General features: G+C 37.6%; 1 protein-coding gene across 2 annotated transcripts in view; it reads right to left on the minus strand.

The window, feature by feature from the left end:
* sema4f (sema domain, immunoglobulin domain (Ig), transmembrane domain (TM) and short cytoplasmic domain, (semaphorin) 4F) overlaps positions 1-4,694 on the minus strand; it is a 90,519-nt gene extending 85,825 nt beyond the window's left edge. For both annotated transcript variants that reach the window (XM_039669557.2, XM_039669556.2), the window contains exon 1: positions 3,963-4,694. In XM_039669557.2, the coding sequence (XP_039525491.2) occupies positions 3,963-4,050 (88 nt within the window). In that variant the 5' untranslated portion in view covers positions 4,051-4,694. The remainder of the gene's footprint in view (positions 1-3,962) is intronic.
* Positions 4,695-19,821: the final 15,127 nt, after the last annotated feature.

Genomic DNA, 19,821 nt, shown 5'->3' on the forward strand with positions numbered 1-19,821 from the left:
AATCAGTTGGGACAAGGACAAGGCCGTTGATTTGTGTTGTCTTGGCTTGGTCTTTATGTAATCTGTCTGATCATTAATCAGTTTATAGTCATTTTGTAACATGGATCAGATAAATGAGGCCGAGACGAAGAGCGTAAGAGAAAAACAAGAAAGCTTATGCAAAGCTCATATCCTTAAACAGACTAGACAATCTATTCACAAATGCAGCATGACCTTTGACATTTGACCCAAGCTGTCTGCCACACTGGTCTTACCCTCCAACGCCAAGAAGGACCTTTATTAGACCTTGTGTACTGTTAGCCTGCTGTGCTGTTTCTATTCTATTAAGTTTGCATAAATATACCCTTGAAAGAGATAATCTAATCAACACTGCACTTTAAAGTGTTTCTAAAGACATGAAATTAAGTTAGAGGGACTCCCAAGAGAGCCTCTTCTCAAACAATAACATTGGGAAAATACAATGTTCAAGAAAATAGGATCAGATGAATCTGTTACAGAAAACATGGGGGACTATGCAAAAGGTTCAAGAATTTGCAAAATGCAGGACACAAACCCTTCACACAGAGTTAAATTGTTATCCCGCGCAATTAATACAGCTCTCATCAGTGTGCTTACGTTAGCTATGACATTTAACACAAAAAAACCATTGCCTCTCTGTTAGGAATGCAGCACAAACCGTCTGTGAGGTTTTCTGCTGATGCACAGAAGCCTATAACGCTGTAGGAGTGAGCTGTGAGAAGAATGCAAAAGTCATGACCATGTGTAGGTGGAAGAGAAATATCTGAAACCGACGCACAGGATCCACCTTATTAAACCTGTCTACTTATATATTCCTTTATTTATTACTGCTGTTCCTCCATGTTTCCTAATGCATTGCATTTCATGTTTTAAACTACTGCTCTGACGTTTGTTTGGAGACTCCTTTTCTACTAACGACAAGAAGCCAGCATGAATCTGCTCATTCCATGTCACCAAACAACCAGCCCTGAACGTTTAAAAGCATGTTTCCAAAACAGGAGACTTTGATTCAGTCACGCTTCACAACATCACATTTAACATGTGAAACGGTGACCATTGTGTTTGAGCTCCTAATCATTTTCATGTGAGTAGAATTAGAAACACCACTATTCGAGGGTACCCATATGAGCCAAGGACTTACTCAGGCAAAGAGGTCATGCATATAGACTGCACTGGAGTATAACACATTTTGATTTTCACAGGAGTAAAGATAAGTATTATGATCATGGCTACCCATATCACGAAGTCCACAGTAGCTACAAAAACATAAGATAAAAAATGTTCTATCTACAGGTCTCACCGTATGATATATTTTATACAACAGTTCTCTAATTTAAAAGGGTTAGTTCACCCAAAAATGAAAAGTATCCCATCATTTACTCACCCTAAAGCTCCTAGGTGTATATCTATCTTCTTTCAGACAGACACAATCTGATTTATATTAAAATCCTGGTTCTTCCAAGCTTTATAATGGGAGAGAAAAGTAACTGAGATTTTGAAGCCCAAAAAGGCAAATCCATCCCTTATAAAAGTAATACATCTCCAGGGGGGTTATAAAGGCCTTCTACACTCTAAAAAATGCTGGGTTGTTTTAACCCAATTTTGGGTCAAATATGGACAAACCCGAAATGTTGGGTTAAAAATGTAATGTAAAAATTTAACCCAACGGCTGGGTTAGTCCATATTTGACCCAAAGTTGGGTTAAAACAACCCAGCATTTTTTAGAGTGTAAAGTGAAGTGATTTGTTTTTGTAAGAAAAATATCCATAACTATTGACTAGTTCCAGTAACGTCCATTCGCGTGTTCACGAGAGTTGAGTTCTGGCGTATGGTGTAGGACTTGGAAGTAGCATAAATAAGCTTAGGTGAGAATAGACGCCTCTCGCTGTTCAAACAAATTAGGCTGGGCAACAAACTCAAGCTCGTCCGACATACCTCTTTAAAAAATGATTGGTTTAGACTTCTAATTCGTGACTGTTGTTTTTTGCTCTATCCTCTGCACTTCCATGTTCGTCAATACGTCATGCGTGGGGTCAGAGTTCACTCTTCGGCCAGGTCTTGACTTGCGTTAAATTTATGATAGATGGATGCACTTTTTTGGGCTTCAAAATTTTAGAAACTACTCTTATTATAAAGCTTGGAAATATATTGGGCAGATTTTTTTTTAATATAACTCCGATTGTGTTTGGCTGAAAGAAGTCACATACACCTAATTTATGGGATAGTTTTCATTTTTGGGTGAACTAATGGTGCGTTCTATTATTCATCCGTCTCAGAGATCCGAATCGGACGACAGAGGTTGCCTAGCGACACGCCCCTTTTCTTCGGATTTCTCCTCTCGGACGTTGGACATCTGTGAGGACACCGAGCAGGAATTCAAGATGGCTGTGCCCTGTGACTTGTAAGAATGAATTGTTTTCATTGTTTTTGAACCGCTTCGGTATTTTAAATGACGATTATAATCACTCGTATTACTGCGTCCCCTGTAGGTATGGGAATTGGTTGTTGTGAGTGCAATTACTAACATTGCTAGCGTTGCTAACAGAAGATTAATATGAAAAACATTAAATAAAGTGAACATTGAACAAGTTCAAATGGCAGCGTTTGCATAAGGTGTTGTCATAATATTTATTTTTTTTTAAATGTAAGTGCCTGGTACTTAGCCAGTGCTACCATTATAACAGCTTTCTGGGTGGCGTCCATTTTTTTTTTGTCCGACTCGGACACTCAAAACATAATAGAATGCTTGAAGTGTGGACGTGACGTCAAATGCGAGGTCCGAGTCGGTTCGTTGGCTATAATACAACACACCATAACCCTTTAATGGATCCAATGAAGTTTCTGATATTTAGTACAACATCACTTGGCTTGCCTGTGTGGCATTCCCAAAATGTTGTGATGTGTGGATATTCAATACAACAGCCCAATTGCAAGTGTAAGAAACCCTTTTTACATTAAACTGTAAGAAATAATGGTAACTGTGGACAGAATATAGCCTACTTGAGAAAAAAAAGGTTCACTAAAGCAGACTTGCACAGTGTAACTGAGAGTTTAGTGTCATTTGTAGTATGTCAGTGAGTGGACTTTCTGTTCAAAGAGTGCTGAGGTGAGGAGGGGAGATGAGTTGGGTGCTTTAGTGTTTTCAAGTTGCTAAATCTTCCGTTCCTCGGAGTGCATGGCATTTCACATAATTTCAGCACCAGCATGCTTATGGAAAGCCCCAAATCACTGTCTAGTAGGCTACCTATGCATTATGCAGTCTGCCCAAAACTGTCAACTGTTGTTTCATGCTAGGCTGGTCTGGCTGCATGCTGAATGGGAGAGTAGCCTATTGCAAAATAAAGTTAAACAAGCGAGTGAAAACATTCACTTTTACAAATTCAAACTGTTGGAGGGAATATGACTGTCCCCAGGAATGATTTGTCTCACACAAACACATATTTATAGGCTACATGTGTTTCTCCTTTGAATATAGGCTTTATAACATTTTCTAACCTATTTTATCTATCTATCAATCAGTCAATACGTGAATCATTAGAACTCGTGAAGTAGAGCCACTGAAGATGAATAAATCTTACGATTACACAAAAACACGCACACACATACACAAATAATGCTGAATCGATAACTGCCACAAATTAAAATATAGGCTACCGCTGATATGTTTTCTAATGTGATTTTTTTTTCCCATAGCTTCCATGTGCGCGCGCGCGCACAGGTTGTCACCTGCCTACCGCCTGTTAGCCTACGTTCACACGACTTTTCTTCGCTTTGGAAAATGCAAAAATTAACACCAACCAAAAGTGTTAAGTAACATTTTACATGTATGAGTTTTAAACCAGCTTTTTATGCGAGTACTCCTTTGCGTTTGAAACATTTCAAAGAGAGATGTGATGTCATTCTATAGCTATTATTATTTCCTGCATCAATGGAACTGAACTCACCTCCATGGCTGTTGATAGTGGCGCTCCAGGATGGGATCGTGTAACACAGCAACACAGTTAAAGCAAACAGACCAGTAACTGACTTCATGTTCCAACAACAGGAACCGCTCTTCTACTAGTTCGGAGACAGTCCTCTATTTCGAGTCTCAGCTCCGCCAGGTCATTATAACGAGAAAGATTGTAGATTTGGCTACGCAGTTTAAATTGATTAAATGGTTAATATGTGAAATATGGATGCTATATTTACTAAACTAATTTTAAGTCAGCACATCCTGGCTGTCCGCAACAGAACAAAATTCAAAACGTGCACGATGTTCTTTTTCTTTGAGTCTCGAAATAATCACTGCACAATTCAGCGCATCGCACAATATAAGTAGAACCCAAATCCGCTTCCTTCCGAGAAAATGTTTAACTTTCCCGAAGTTTAATCCGATGTGAAATACATTTGCTGTCAGAAGCTTGAAGCAGAAGAAGCGCGTGAAGCCTGCACGTTCAAATCCTCCAGCACTGGCTTGAACACAAATTCAATTGTCCCGTATGACCACCGGATATTCCCGTCCGAGTAAATGATATCTGAATATGTCCAATGTGGGATTCCAAAATCATAAATAACATAGAGATAAATGTACCCGCCTGAGAAACAAAACTATAAGCGTGAATTCGCTTTCCAGCCGTCTGAGTAATCTCTAATGGGCAACACAGGCTTCAGTCAAATCCTCTCCATGTCCCGCCCATATTGTCTACGTCACAACAGGTAAAGCGTCTCGAGTTCAAAGGAAGCGCAAGGAATTTGTAGAAATACTTGGGAAACGAATAGGCTACGTAGGCTGATGCCCTCAGCAGTCTGTTAGCCTGTACCAAATGATAAAATCATCAGATTTCAAACAGGAATCAATACAATTATTTTAAAAAATGTGTTATAGACAGCATAAACATGCAATTCAATGTTGAAAAGAACAATAAAAAAAGAAGTGATATAGCTATTTCATGCATTCGTTCTTTATAAAATTGATTAACTTAAAATAAAATTCGTGCACGAATTTGACTACAAATTGGAACCAGTTCTATAGAAATCACTAAACTCAGTAAGTAATTCTGGATTAATTCATTCCGTTTCTATTCATTATATTCAAATAACTGAAATTGAAAATGAAACCATAAAAAATGTGCCACTCCCAATTAGTGATAGCCTTGGCACGAGGAGCTGTCATTTTTCTATTAGGCTATGTATGATTAATGCAAGTTGCGACGGGAACGTGCAGAAGGGAATGGAGGGAGTGCTTTGATAAATCTACTCTTATTCCCGACAAAAGCACGGGGGAGGGCGGATTTGCGCAGGCCACGACCCGCTGTCCATCTGCCTCTCTGTAATCCGGGCAAGAACAACGACATCTGAGGGCTTCAGCACTCTCTGGATTTCACGGGGCAGCAGGACAAAGGCCAGCGAAGCGACGAGGCGGCGAGCGGTCAAAGGTGACGGAGGAACAAGTTGAAGATAAAGGTTTGTTGAGGCAATATGTTGAGCAACATACAGGTCCTTCACTAAAAAACAAATCATACTCCATGATTCCCGTTTGTTTGAAGGATCGTTTTGGCGTTATGTGCAAGTGTCAATACACTGTATTGTTTAGGCTATAAGCCTATTGGTCTCCTCACGACGCCCCCCTCTGGACAGGTGAGCATCCTGTTTTAGCCTACAGGATATTTTTTTTCTCTCTCTAATTAAAGGAACAATTTGGTAACATTACTTTAATTATTAATCATTTCAAATGTATTTTCTTTGTTCACTTTCCGTCCTGTTAGTATTTGTGATATCTTTTGAATTTTAAAGTCAGGCATAGCTGTCAACATTGAACACTGAAAATAAGGGAGTTTTCCCCGGATCCATCCCCAAAATAAGGGATTTTTTTTTTTTTACATGATTCTTACTCACAAACTTTAAAAATAAAGCACTAATCCTTAAAAGTCTAAAGAGTTAATAACTAGAAACTAGTGTCATTTAAAGAAAAAAAAATCTACATTTGGATTAGCGGTGTGTTGCTCTTGCCTTTGCGACAACAATTTCAACTGTTATCACATCTTCCAAAACCCACAAAATAGGGAAGTGGGCTGTCTGTTTATTTCAATTACATTTAGCCTACACATTTTGTGTAGTTTTAAAGAGCCTATATTTAGCCTGGTGGTGGACCGTCACTCAGAAGACACACTCTGTTGTTATTGTAGCCTATCGTATCTTTATCCTCCTGAGGCCCAGAACGGTTTTTTTCCAAAAGTTTTTTCTTCTTCTTCGTGTAATCACATTGTTAAGAGCATAAGAAACAAATGAAAAAAAAAGAAAAGATATTTTATTCATATGTTATATGACCTTAAATTATATATAGGCAAAACTAATGGCAATATAAATCGATTATTATAATTATTATTTGTTTAAATTACATTGATATCTGAATTTATTTAAAAACCTTGACTTTCAAACATCAAAATGTAAAATGTAGGCTATTCGAGTACAAAATGACATATAAACATCGTTTCCTATTTTTTATTTATTTATTTTTTGCCTGGAAACGCTTTCAACACGCTTGCATGTCGCTTGAAAAAATATCAGCGCGCGCGGCGCCGCATCCGAGGATAAACGACTTCAAGCCGAATCAGCCCGAGCTCGAACGTCTCACACAATCATAGTAAAAAAACGGGATATTTTACGGGAAGATACTAAAACGGGAAGACAGCGGGAAAAGAGCAAAAATACGTGAGAAACCCGGAAAAAACGGGAGGGTTGACAGCTATGGTCAGGTCACATGACATTATCCTCCGTCGGTTTTGGACGATAAACAGCACAAATATGCGCAAGTAGTTATTACCATTTCTGTAAAATTAAAGAAATGTGAATGTTAATAAAAGAGAGAAAAAAACAAAATGAACTTATCATTAACTATATTGGCTATATTCATTCCAGTTTTCTTGCTATTGCATAAATAACCAATCTATAATAAATTACTCTGCCTGCATTATGTTATTAAACTCTCATATAGCTGGACATGAGTTCCACTCAACCTTACTGAACTCCAAAAACTCTTTTATGGACCAAACAAAAGGACAGAAGTAGGCATAGGTGAATTCCTGGAGGCCCAAATGTGCTGCGTGCCTTTAATAACTGTTCCCATATCAGCTTCCCATCCCTTCGTCATCACAGATTACATACAACAACTGATCTCTGATCAGCTTCTAAGGTCTTTTATTGAAAGGTCATTTATAGGAAGACCAATCAGCTATGACATGTTGAAAAGACCTTAAAGGGATTGTCATGGAACTTATCTGGTGGAGGACATTATTATTCTTCCCCTGAGCTGAGCGAGTAACACACAGTGTGGGGCCTGAACCCTTGAAGTGAGGTCTCGCTGTCCCTTGAGCATGAAAAAAGAAGTGTCGAGGTTTACACAGAGACCCCTACAGAGACCTCAGATTGGGAGATTTTTAAAGGGTCACATCCACAATGTAATATCTTAATGGGGGGAAGTGGAGGAATTATGTATACAGAGTGTGTGTATGTGATTCAGTCTATACCCTATATTATACAAAAGCTTATAAATCATATGTGATGGGTAGGTTTAACAGTAGAATAAACAAATTGTACAGTATAAAAAAATCTTAATCCAGACTGAATGAATTGCTTTGTGATCAGTTAAATGGAAGTCATTTAGCAAGCTCTTTAATTATGTGTCTGCTAGTCCCGATCAGTCCTGGACTGTGCGATGACCTTGCAGCAAAACATAAACAGGCACATCTCAGGACTAACAAGCAGTGGACAAATCACAATTGGATTAAATGTTTGTCTGGATAGTCACAGCATACAAACCCTCACTAATTAGATGTGTGCATGTTTATCATTAAACTACCAGATAATGTGTTAGTGCACTGAGGTCAGTGTGTAATGAGTAATTTATTATAAGAATAACAATTCACAGAGTTCAAAAATATAAGTGATAATAAAAATATAGGAATATATGAATGTTGTTCTTCCAAAATAGAGGGAGCTCTGTAAAAGCAAAACTTAATAAAAAAAAAACAATCAATAAGCACAAAATGTGAATGTATGTTAACATTATACACTTAAAAACCTCTAATTGTATATATAATTTTACTATCTCATATATAATGTCTAAACCCCTGAAATGACCATAAAATGACAAAAACAGTTTTACAGCTCAGATAATACATACCAGAATAATGCATTTAAGGTGATTTTAATAAGCTTCACATTTCTGTTTTTAAATCCTCCCAAAGTAAGTGCCTCGCCTCATTTTTTAAGAGAACGAGGGACGAGTGAAAAAAAAAATAATCTGTGCTTATAAACAAGCTTAACTTGTACAAGACCCAGAATATTCTGTAAGTCTATAAAACAGACAGTGCTTCGTGACCAAAAGCTGTCCAAGATGGCTTTGGCAGGCACCCGACAACCCAGCATGCACCAGGTCAAACTGGTTTATATACGAACACAGATAGAAGTGTGTAAACCAATGCATATAATAATCCTGGAATATCAACAGTTGTGGAAAGAAAAGAGCAAATCAGAAAATCATCAGAACACAAATTATGCACCAATCATAGTTTTTAATGTGTGCACACATTTTCAGAGCCAAATATTTCTCCATTTCATCAGTATGTGTGTGTATTCCAGACAGTACACTGCCACCTCGAAACCTCCCCCAGACCTTACATCTCACTTCCAATAAGTCCTCACCTTCCTCTGCCTCATTACTCCAGCACTGTTCATTGACTGGCTGAAGGAGCATGTTGAGTCATCAGCAGCAAAACTGCAGGTCATTAAGCGGTCCTGCCATTCACCCTGTGGTCTTCTCCACCCGTGTTATTAAAGTATTACTCACTCCTTTACCTCGGGCAGCTGGACCAGCAGGACACAGGTGATAACATCTCTAGAGATATCTGTTCACTATCTCTGGTCCACATCTCCAAATGGCCAATCTGGTAGTTGCCCCTGAGTAGACAGACATGTCAGACGATGACTTTCTAGCTCTGTGCTGGTGCTCGGTGAGGGGGATGGTATGGTGTTACATGTACCATGGATGTTTTCCATCCCCCATCAGTAACAAGAAAAGGAATCACCGAGAATGTCAAGAAGAGATTCAATGTATTGTGAGTTCATGCAATAACATTATAAGGGAGAAAATTAGGCTATTATTCAGAATTATTGTAAAAAAAAAAAAAAAAATACATAACTATAACTAAACGAAAAATGTACACCATTATGGAATATTTGCATAATAATGTATAAAATAAATGTTGGGGTCTTTGTTTGATGGACTTTCGCAACTGAAAATTAGCCAGGAGTCGTATTTTAGATAAGAAATGAACATCTAGGTCTATTTTTGCCAAAGAAAACCAAACTAAAACCATCTATTGCAACTATTTCATCCCCAAGCAACACACAGTATTTCATTCCTGAATAAATCAACATTTTGAATGAATCAGTTGAGGGATGGATTTAATGACTCATTCATAAAGACAGTGGCTGCGTCTGAATATGCATCTGGCGGGCAAAAAACAGTATTAGTATGTATTCAAGGTTTTCATAACAGTAAGTAAAAAGATCTTTTCTGGCAAGTTTCTGAAGTGCACATCTAATGGTGTGCACATCATCTTATCACATGAGGCCATAGAAGAGGATTTGTGAATGGGAGCAAAGAGACGCAACTGATGCTGGTATGCATTATTGGGGGTAACGCATTACAATTGATGCAAGTTATGCAATCATTACTTATTTCAAATAACTAATAAAGTAACACAGTACTCTTAAATGTAAAACTAAATATCTGAGTTACTTTTTAAATAAGTTACTCAAGTTACTTTGCGTAAGGAATTAAGCTGTTATGAGAAAAAGGAGGCTGGAACCAGCCAACGTTCAAAAAAAAACTTTAATAATACACAAACGCAAAACGAAAGAAAGGCAGCAGCCCCTGATGAACGATTTTATAATAAAGCACAGCGTAAAGTCCAGGCCTGGTCCGTTCTCATCCTTCACTGCCGCCGCTCCTCCTTTTATGCTTTCTTAGCTCCTTCGTGAGATACCATTCTCTCACGGCCCTCGTCCTGCTTGCCCTGCCACATACCCCCATCGCCCCTCACAGGCCTCGAGGGTACCCTTGAGACTCCACTCTTGGCCCCCTAGAGAGGGGCTAGTCACAGCGGCCGCGGCACCTGGGGGTAAGGACAGACGAGGCGAGAGAATGGGAGACGGAAGCATGAAGAGGGACAGAGGGGGGAGAGAGAGGGAAAAAAATTCTTGGTCCGGTTCCCAAAACACACTGCCATCTGGTCCTCCACCAGCTGAGTGATCTTCTCCGCGGTGCCTGGCGATGGCGCTGGATAGATCAGTGTCGTCGCTCCTCATTTTATGCTTCTGCTCCTCCTTGAGATGCGAGGCTGGTACAACGTGCAGGTGTCGCTCATCATCAATCACACCACTGCCCTCACGCCTTTCGCTCATGGCCCTCGTCCTGGTCCTGCATGCCACACTTTTCTCCCCATTTATTGCCACCTCTCCTGTCCCCATGTTGAGGGAAATTAGGAGTGAGGTGCAGAGGTGTTGCGTGCGCTGTGTGAACATGAGGGTTATAGTTCTAGACTGAATGTGAGCAGGCAATTACTCATCTCGCACAAAAGATATATTATTCCTTAAAATTATTAAAAACAGCAAGAATATGCAAGATTATTATTATTTATTTATTTATTTTTTTTTTTGCTGATTTAAAGGGGTCATGAATTGGCTTTTTAACTTTTTTTTATATTGTTGTCTGAGGTCAACTTATGACCTTCGCTTGGTTTTTACATTAAAGGACAACTCCGGCGCAAAATGAACCTTTGGTCTAATTACACATTGTTACCTAGTCAACCGTTATCTGAGATTTGTTTTCATGATTGCTGAATGTAAATAGTTTTATCTCTTAAAACAGTTTAGCCTATAACGCTAGTATAATGCTAGTATATAGGGCATAGAGTAATGACAAATAAAAATCTCTTGTTATTACCACTAACAAGGTTCAAAATAGCCCCACACCAACACAACAGCATAATAAGTGTCCCTACATTCAAACCGAAGCATTGAGAACTTTGTCCATACAGTTTATACACACAGTCAACTTCGCGAATACAGGAAGAAGCCATCTTTAAAAAAATAGTCTCTACCAGTCGATCTACGAACACCGATCCATGTGCGCTGGTGAGATGTGAATAAGGTGATAAGGTGAGTGCGAACAGTAGGCTACATGTACATACTGAAGAGAAGAAAACGGTTCGTGTTTGTGTTTCTTCCGGAAACAACGGACCATATGAGATTCTGCACAGTTCAGCGCACATGGATCGGCGTTCGTAGATCGACTGGTAGAGACTATTTTTTAAAGATGGCTTCTTCCTGTATTCGCGAAGTTGACTGTGTGTATAAAATATCTTCTTATTAAACTGTATGGACACTGACAAAGTTGTCAATGCTTCAATTTGAATGTAGGGACCCTTATTATGCTGTCGTGTTAGTGCGGGGCTATTTTGAGCCTTGTTAGTGGTAATAACAAGCGATTTTTATTTGTCATTACTCTATGCCCTATATACTAGCATTATACTAGCGTTATAGGCTAAACTGTTTTTAGAGATAAAACTATTTACATTCGGCAATCATGAAAACAAATCTCAGAGAACGGTTGACTAGGTAACAATGTGTAATTAGACCAAAGGTTCATTTTGCGCCGGAGTTGTCCTTTAAAAAACATCAAAATGAATAAGTAATAGGCTATTTTCTACCCTAGTTTTGAGCCCAGCTCAAAAATGCTCGTTTTTTTATGGGCGTCTAGCATTGAAGACTTGAAAGTAAACACCCACTGCTGTGAGTGGAGAACAGTTTTGCATATTATAATGATTTTCACTCTCAATCCAGTTTGTCATCACAAGGTAGGCATCTATGTTATTTAGCTATGCGTGTAATGGCGAATTGGTGGGCGGGGCTAAACCGGCCGTGTTGAAGTAGGTGTTGATCTTCTTCTGCGGGGGTGGTGTTTTATCCTTTTTGACATCATAGTTCCCCACATTGAAAAACGAGTCGTTTGCTGGGGCTGGTGTCAATAAAAGCTTTTATTGGAATAACAAGGACGTTTTCAGTTCTGAAACTTACAGGATACCTATTCTTACAATATGATGACCTCTTAGATGTCAACAGTTCATCACCCTGTTTAAGAGTGTTGAACTTTCTTCTCCTGCATCCTTCTTCTGCAGTCCATAATGGCAGCACATCTGAAAGGTTTGTTTGAGCTGCACCCTCTACTGTACAGACGTGAATTTTCATTTCTTCAGGCTGAGTCATATTTATTTCACTTCTGGTGTGAGAGCCATTACATTTGCTGGTAAGTCACGTGGCAATCACAACATGAGGAATGTAGTACTTCTGGATTTCATTTTACAGTAGGCTATACCACACACATTCATACTGTATAGAACAGAAGTCTCAGGTCTCAAACTCAGCTGCTGGGTGCACAGACGAATGCACAGACTGGCTGTCTGTATACCGAAACACTGCTTGGAAAATCAAATCGAGGACCTGAAGACGGTTGTATAATTAAGAATACAACAACACTTCCTCTACTGCTCAGATATGCTTTAACAAGTAGTCAAAATACATGGGTTTTAAAAAAGACAACCTTGGACTATCTACACCCACACACTCACAAACAAAGAAATGTCAAGCCATTCTGTGCCAACACAACTTCATCACCTCTAATGTTGGTTTATATCATTAGTGTATTGCAGCATGTTCTTCTACTGAGAAGACTCTTTGATTTAATAAGCACATTACCAAAGAGCCATTTGCTCAATTATGAGCTTTCCATTAAAACTAATTTGCCAATTACTCTGACAGGTAGACACACTCACACCTAAAAAAGACACACTCGAACACTCATTTCCACAGTGTGTTCTCATATAGAAATCTTGTTTTATCCATTAAACCTAATGCACATGCTTCACATCCTTATCTTTCTTTCAGTCTCCCCATACATGCTGCCCACTCATGCACATTTCTGTATTTCACCCCCATTTAATTCAATTAGATAATGATGGACAGAAAAATAGAAGGAATCTGAGACAATGAAAGTAAGGTAATGGAGTGAAATAGAGGGAACACAATGAGAGAGCAAAAGTACATTTTGAGACAGAGAAAACGGAGTGAAATTAGATTCTACTACTTTTCCTGATCGAGTTTATGGAATGTACAAATGAGTAATAGATGATTAAATGAAACTAAAACGCCTTTGTAATTAGGGCATAACTGAATGCAGTTAAGTCATAAAATGCTTCAATCTTTTACAATCCGAGACATGTATTTCTTTATATCATAATTTGCAGGACAGAACTACACAGTAGGGGGTAAAACAAGGGGATTGTATAGTAATCTCATGCCTAGACTGCCACAGAAAATATCAAATCAACCACCAACAAATCACTGTCTGATTATTACTGAGCAAACATCAGGGTCTTACAGGTCTCTAAGGAACTACTAAACATGCCCTCACTAAACAAGCCGGAATATTCATGACTAATCTGCATACCTTAAAAGAAGGAAGGGTGACCTACAATAATTAAAGGGAGGATGGGAAATTTTTGTGCCGCTGTTTATATCAGATTTTGGTCGGAAGAGGCTCAAAACACAAATTAGCACAACTTTTGTATAAAATTTTATGGGATAGCTGAGTGTTCGGAATGAGCACAAACACACACAATATAAAAGTGAATATATATATATAAAGCCTATATATATATATATATATATATATACTGTATACAAACATGCTTTAAGAGAATAAGAGAGAGTTATTCATTATTTTCTCTGATATGTTCATAAAACACATACAGTAGGATTGATAAGCAGTCTCAGAAACCAGGACTCCTTAAAAGCAGTGATGAATATGTAGCCTAGGAGCAGGTGGTATGTATAGATTAAGCACAATAAAGAAGACAAAATGTCAGTCAGTAGTTTTTATCCATACATTCTCTTTACAATGAGTCATTAGTACTAATCCACCATGAAAGACCTGATCTAGAAATCTAACGAAGGGCAGATATTATACTTTCAGTCCGCGCCCCCACTAATTAAGTAATGAATATGCATGTGGCAGAACAGCTATGCCAAAGAAGAGGGTGGATAAGTTTATGGGAAATGTTGTTTACTTTTTTACTCACTATAAAGAGAATCAATGTCTAGAGTCGTAAGGAAAGATGATATACTCCATCTCTTTAAATAGGAATGTGGCTTAAGATTGCCAGTAAACTAGAGCAAAAGCATGAAATAGGGTTATGAATATATAATTATGCCTCATATTTTAGAAATAAATAAATAACTTTCAAAAAAAGTTTGTTTTTTTTTCCCCATAAGGAAGGGATTTGGGCAGATGGCTGCTTTTGGGATCATGTTTCCACAAATACACTCCCCAATGCTGCAAACAAGATGACAGAACGCTCCGGAAAAAAACTGTAGTCTTTCCCTGAAGCGGCTTTGGTCATGATTCTCTCTGATTACAGGTCAAATGAAGCCAAACTAGAGCCCAATCCAATAAACTACTGATTTATGCATGATGTTATGATGGTACTAATGATGAATTCTATATGATGGATACATATAGAATAGGATGCATCTAGGATCATGAGGGAACTATATTCCCAAAACAAGGATCATGTAAGGAATTATTACATGATTCATGAATAATGATAATTATTTTTAAATGAGTTTACCAAAACCAATGGATGAGTATAAGCCCCATAACTTTGTAACGTTGACCACATGCCACAAAAATCGATATGGACATCACTGCTTAAAGGAATATTCTGGGTTCAGTACAAATTAAGGGAATAATTTATATATTGCAAATCAGGTTTATTGGCAAAATGTCCCTGTTTTGCAAATTTGTGCTGTTGTGAGGGATTCTTTTCAGGGGGTTGAATAATTTTGAGACTACAGTTTGGGGAAACCAGTTGAAACATTTGTTGTGTTGAGCTATTTCAATTCCTTGTGTTATTGCAAACAGCTGAAAGTGTAAATCAATAAACCTGATTTGCAATGCGGTTGAATAATTTCAGTTACAGCTGTTTGTGTATATTATATAGGCTATACTTTTTTTAAAAAAAATCTTGGATTTGATGTGATGCATTCACAATGAAAGTAAATAAATTGGGCCAATCTGCAATAATTAAATACTCAATAGTCAAAAACCATTATAGACCATTGCATAAAGCTACTCTGCCAAAATCAGATCAAAAAAAGCCAATGAAATCATAAAGACATCAACTGGGCCCAAAGCCTCATTATCTTCTGCCATGAACAACATGCCCTTTTTTTTTGGGAAAAAGACAGCAAAAGACAGCAATAGGAATAATGGCAATTTATGTCAGTCCTCCTGCCTTCAATACTGCAATTCAATTCAACTGAAGTAATGATTTTAGCTCAGAGAGCCAAGACTGAGTTAATTTCATGAAATAATCGTATTAGGCTTAGATGACAGACAAGCTATTGAAAAAATAAATCAATAAAGAAATACACTAACTAAATAGATAGGCTAGAGTTGAAGACTATAGGCTGCTTCAATATCATAATTTCTAAATAATGACTAAAGATGCTGGTTTAATTGAGCATCACCCTCATATCCTAACAGCTGGTATAAACATTTTTATGTAGAGAAATCTTTTCTTTTTCTTCAGCATGGCTGGTCTCTTGGTTGCCATGGCAACTGCATGTACACACTGTAAACTGTGAGACGTTTAACCAGAGGCTGCTTGGCCTTGAATGTGTCAAATACAAGAGGCTTTAGGACCCTAAGGCCAGCGGCAGACGATCCATCTGCCACCATGTTGGCTCTAAGCCAATACTGCAGGCCACCCCCTGCAGAGCCAAAATGGCGGAATCACACAAAAGGCACTGCAAATACACAGGTGGGGGCATCAGGTGTTGCGTAGCTATGGCATCATATGGAGAATGTCTGGCTGTGAGTGGGGCTGGGAGAGCAAGCTGCCACTCAGTATGATGGGATGATTGCATTAGCACATGTGGTAGTAGCTGCTGATGTCTTGATTCTGTAGGGAATATTTTTTGGCAATGTTGACCTCAAGGCATATGTTGTGAGGAATGATGGATCGTATTTAAAGGAATTATAAAATAAGAATTGAGATTTTAAAAGAGAATTGCGCTTTAGGCAACATTACAAAAGGATATATTAGCATTAGCATAACAACAACCAGCTAGCAGTCTTTATTTTGATTTTTTCTGTTCAAGTTAATTAACCCTATTCTGGTACCAAAATACAAGGTAGGTCTATACAAAGCAATGACTTGGCAAATACTAAATGTGACTGGGCTTAGACGTGTGTGGTCGAATTATACAGCTATGGAGTGTTAAATACTGTAAACCATTTCCCGCAGTAGGCTATATGTTTACATACAAACAAAGATCTAACGTCCCTCTTTCCCCATCAACTTGACCTAATTTTCGTTTTCTTTGTTCTTCTTGGTACAGATCAAAGCAAAGCACCGTGAGAGTAAAACACAGAACGGTTGATATGTGAGAACCTGCCTCATTTTTTTGCTCAGTAAGAGCTCTTGAGTTCTACTTTGAGAACTTTAATTTTAGATTGACTGTAGGCTACAGTATGTTCCCTGTGTTTGGGATCATGACCTAATCCTAGATAAACCTTTATTTTGCCTTTAAATTATTTTATTAATCAAAAATCTTCATCAGATTTTATTGAGGCTTTAATCTATTTGTTATAGCAGATAAAAACCTCTGGAGATTGACTTTTATTCTCCGACACAAGAAGTGTAACATTTTTCACCCGAGAACAATAGGAAAAATCCAATAGAGTTATTAAAAAACGTGACGAATCAACTTGATATTTCGATGTTAAGGATGTTGTTTGTGTTTGTCTCTCAGACCCCAAACAGAACATAAGGGCAATGGGGATGTAAACAATGAATGTTAACAGAATATTAAGGACATTAAAGATAACATTGAGTAAAGCTGTTATCATAGACAAAGATTAGAGTACCAGACAGATATTCCACATTAAATCTAGTAAAAGTGTCTTGGTGGTGATCATGCAGCTTAAACTAAGATCTACCTCAGCAGGGATCTTTAATCCCCATTGGAAAAATTAAGAGATGTCACAGGATGATTGCCAAAGAAAATGGGGCATAGCAGTGACAACAACCACAATAAATGCCCCATTAAATGATAAAAAAGATAAAAAGATTTCTATTTATATACTTTTATACTGATCCATCTTGCTTCAGTCTTTATTTTTCCCGTTGCCAAAAATGATCAACTGGTGATATGTTTGATGTCAAAAAAAAAAAAAAAAAAAAACAGCAGTAATGAGACTAGACAGACAGTCTAGGCCATCCAGACAGTCCTGATCACTTCTATTTTGGATTAAGACTAAATCCACGATTATAATTTAAACAAAATTGAACTTTGTCCAAATGTATGCCACAGCATCGCAACATACCTTTAAATTCTGTTTAGGCCTATACCTCTTTTATCAGTGCAATTATTTCAAATATAACTACATTTATACAATATTTATGAACAAAATCCCTTACAAAAAGACAAATTCCCTGTAAAGAGCTAATCTGTAAAGTGCTACAGGGTGTTGTGAACGATCACATGATAAAAAGCCTGTTGGCATTTATTGCTTTCAGACATTCCGAATGTGTTTAGAGATAGCGGCTTCACTGATGGAGCGAGGACATCACTCACAAAATATTGAGTGACCTATAACAGACAGTTGATTATATGGTGGCCTAACCCATAACTCACACACACACACACACACACACACACACACACACACACACACAAAAGTAAATTGAAAGGCACGGAAAAGGTGTTTCCTGTTTTCAAAGTTCATTTTAAAGGCGTTTTGTTTTGTGATTTGCAAAACTCTTCCTCGACATTTGCTGTGTTATATTGTCTTAGAGGTGGGATTTGTCAGATTAATAATGACATTGAGTTGAAATGATCACTAAGTTGTCTCGGATAGGAAATGATGACAAAGCACTGGCTGTGGATCAACATTGAATGATTAATATGTGTATTTCCTTCTAAACATCCGTGAAAAAGACACACAGATGGAACAATTAGATATGGATATGCAGCATCATTCTGCTCATTTCCGTGATTTGCATTTACATAAATGTTTGCATTCACAATAAGAGGATGACAGACACTCATTAACTTAGTTGTTAAGCAAAACTTGTGTATGAAAGTATGTTTTATCGCAATTAGATTCCTTTAGTCCAGACTCTCCCTTTAAATGAACATTCACCCCATAATTGTGTCATAATTTTGTCTCACTTTCCTGTTATTCCGAACCCAATAACCCAATGACTTTCCTCAGTGGAATACAAAAGGAGAAAATTCTGAAAACTAAACTGCTCTTTCCACACAGTTAATGAATGGAGCTATCAAGTTAAAATGGGATGCAAAAACACTCGAATCGAGGCAGACTTTGTGTGGGAAATACAAAATTAAGTCACTAATTATTGAATCTTGACATTCACTCTTAAACTCCTTGATTAGATTTTTGGTTGAATTCGATTTTTTCAATTCAATGTAATGAGGATGTGTTTGAATAAAATGAGTCTGAGGCTTTCTCTATGGCCTTCCATCCACACCAAGGCAATGTTTTTATACTGAGAAAACTTTAAAATTTTTAAAATGCAGTTTTCGCATTGTGGTGTGGACTGTAAAAATTAAGGTATTTGATGTTTAGCAATGTCACAAATAATGTACTGATAGATATATCTGTATGTTGCTAAAGATAAAAGTTAATTTGTTAAATCTTCATATTACATTCCTGCAAAGATGACTGAAAATGTACTCACAATTTCTGTCCTGCTGCAAAATATGAGGGCAGTTGAGTTTTACCAGACATGGAATTGTAATTAAGTTTCACTCGAATGCACCAATAAGCGGTGAACTATTTTTCTAATAAAATGATTGTGGCAGAAAAATAGTGTTAGAGCTTTATTATGTCTGGTCTCTCGGTCTCATCTCAGCTTTGATTATGTTTAACACATTCACATTAAGATGATTTTAGCATTTTCTGACGTTTCAGTGTGCACGAGTACATTTTGGAAAACCATTTTGAAATGAAAAATTAATGTTTCAAATGTATCCAGATTAATGTATGCCTGAATGATTTGTTCATGAGTCAGACTGATTGAATTCTCGAGTTCAACTCAAAAACCCAATCACAGCGGTTAGCAGATCACTGAAGGGAAAGATTATCACTGAACTTTCAATAAGTAGGGCTCAGAACAACACAAGGGTGAGCAAATCAGGATTAAAAAGTTTATAGAAAATCGGGTCAGTATGATGGCTTTGATACATATAATAAATAGGTTTTCTTTTTAATCTCATTATTGACAATATCACCACAACATTACAATAAATACAGCATTTCTGTCAATTGAAAATGTCCCATTCATTTAAAGTCATTTTAAGATATGATTCTTCTCCCCACTGCGTTGATGAGAACATTTTTGCTTTTATGAAAGTTTATGAAAACTGAGAGAGCAAACGAAGGGAAAGACATCTGTGGTAGTTGAATCACAGCAGAAAGAAAGCGGGAATCTGAAAAACACTTTGTTGGAGAGAAGAAATAATTGAACCACCCATAGAGGCATAATAATGGAAATCGTATTCTCACTCTCTTTGATTATCAAAAGCATTCCCAATCCTCTGTAACTCATAGGCAGACAGTGAAGTGCAGCACTTTTTCCTTGAAAAGCTGACCTTCTCTATCTGATGGAG

This window comes from Pimephales promelas, chromosome 1, assembly GCF_988280905.1.
Source record: "Pimephales promelas chromosome 1, fPimPro1.hap1.1, whole genome shotgun sequence".
NCBI lineage: Eukaryota > Metazoa > Chordata > Actinopteri > Cypriniformes > Leuciscidae > Pimephales > Pimephales promelas.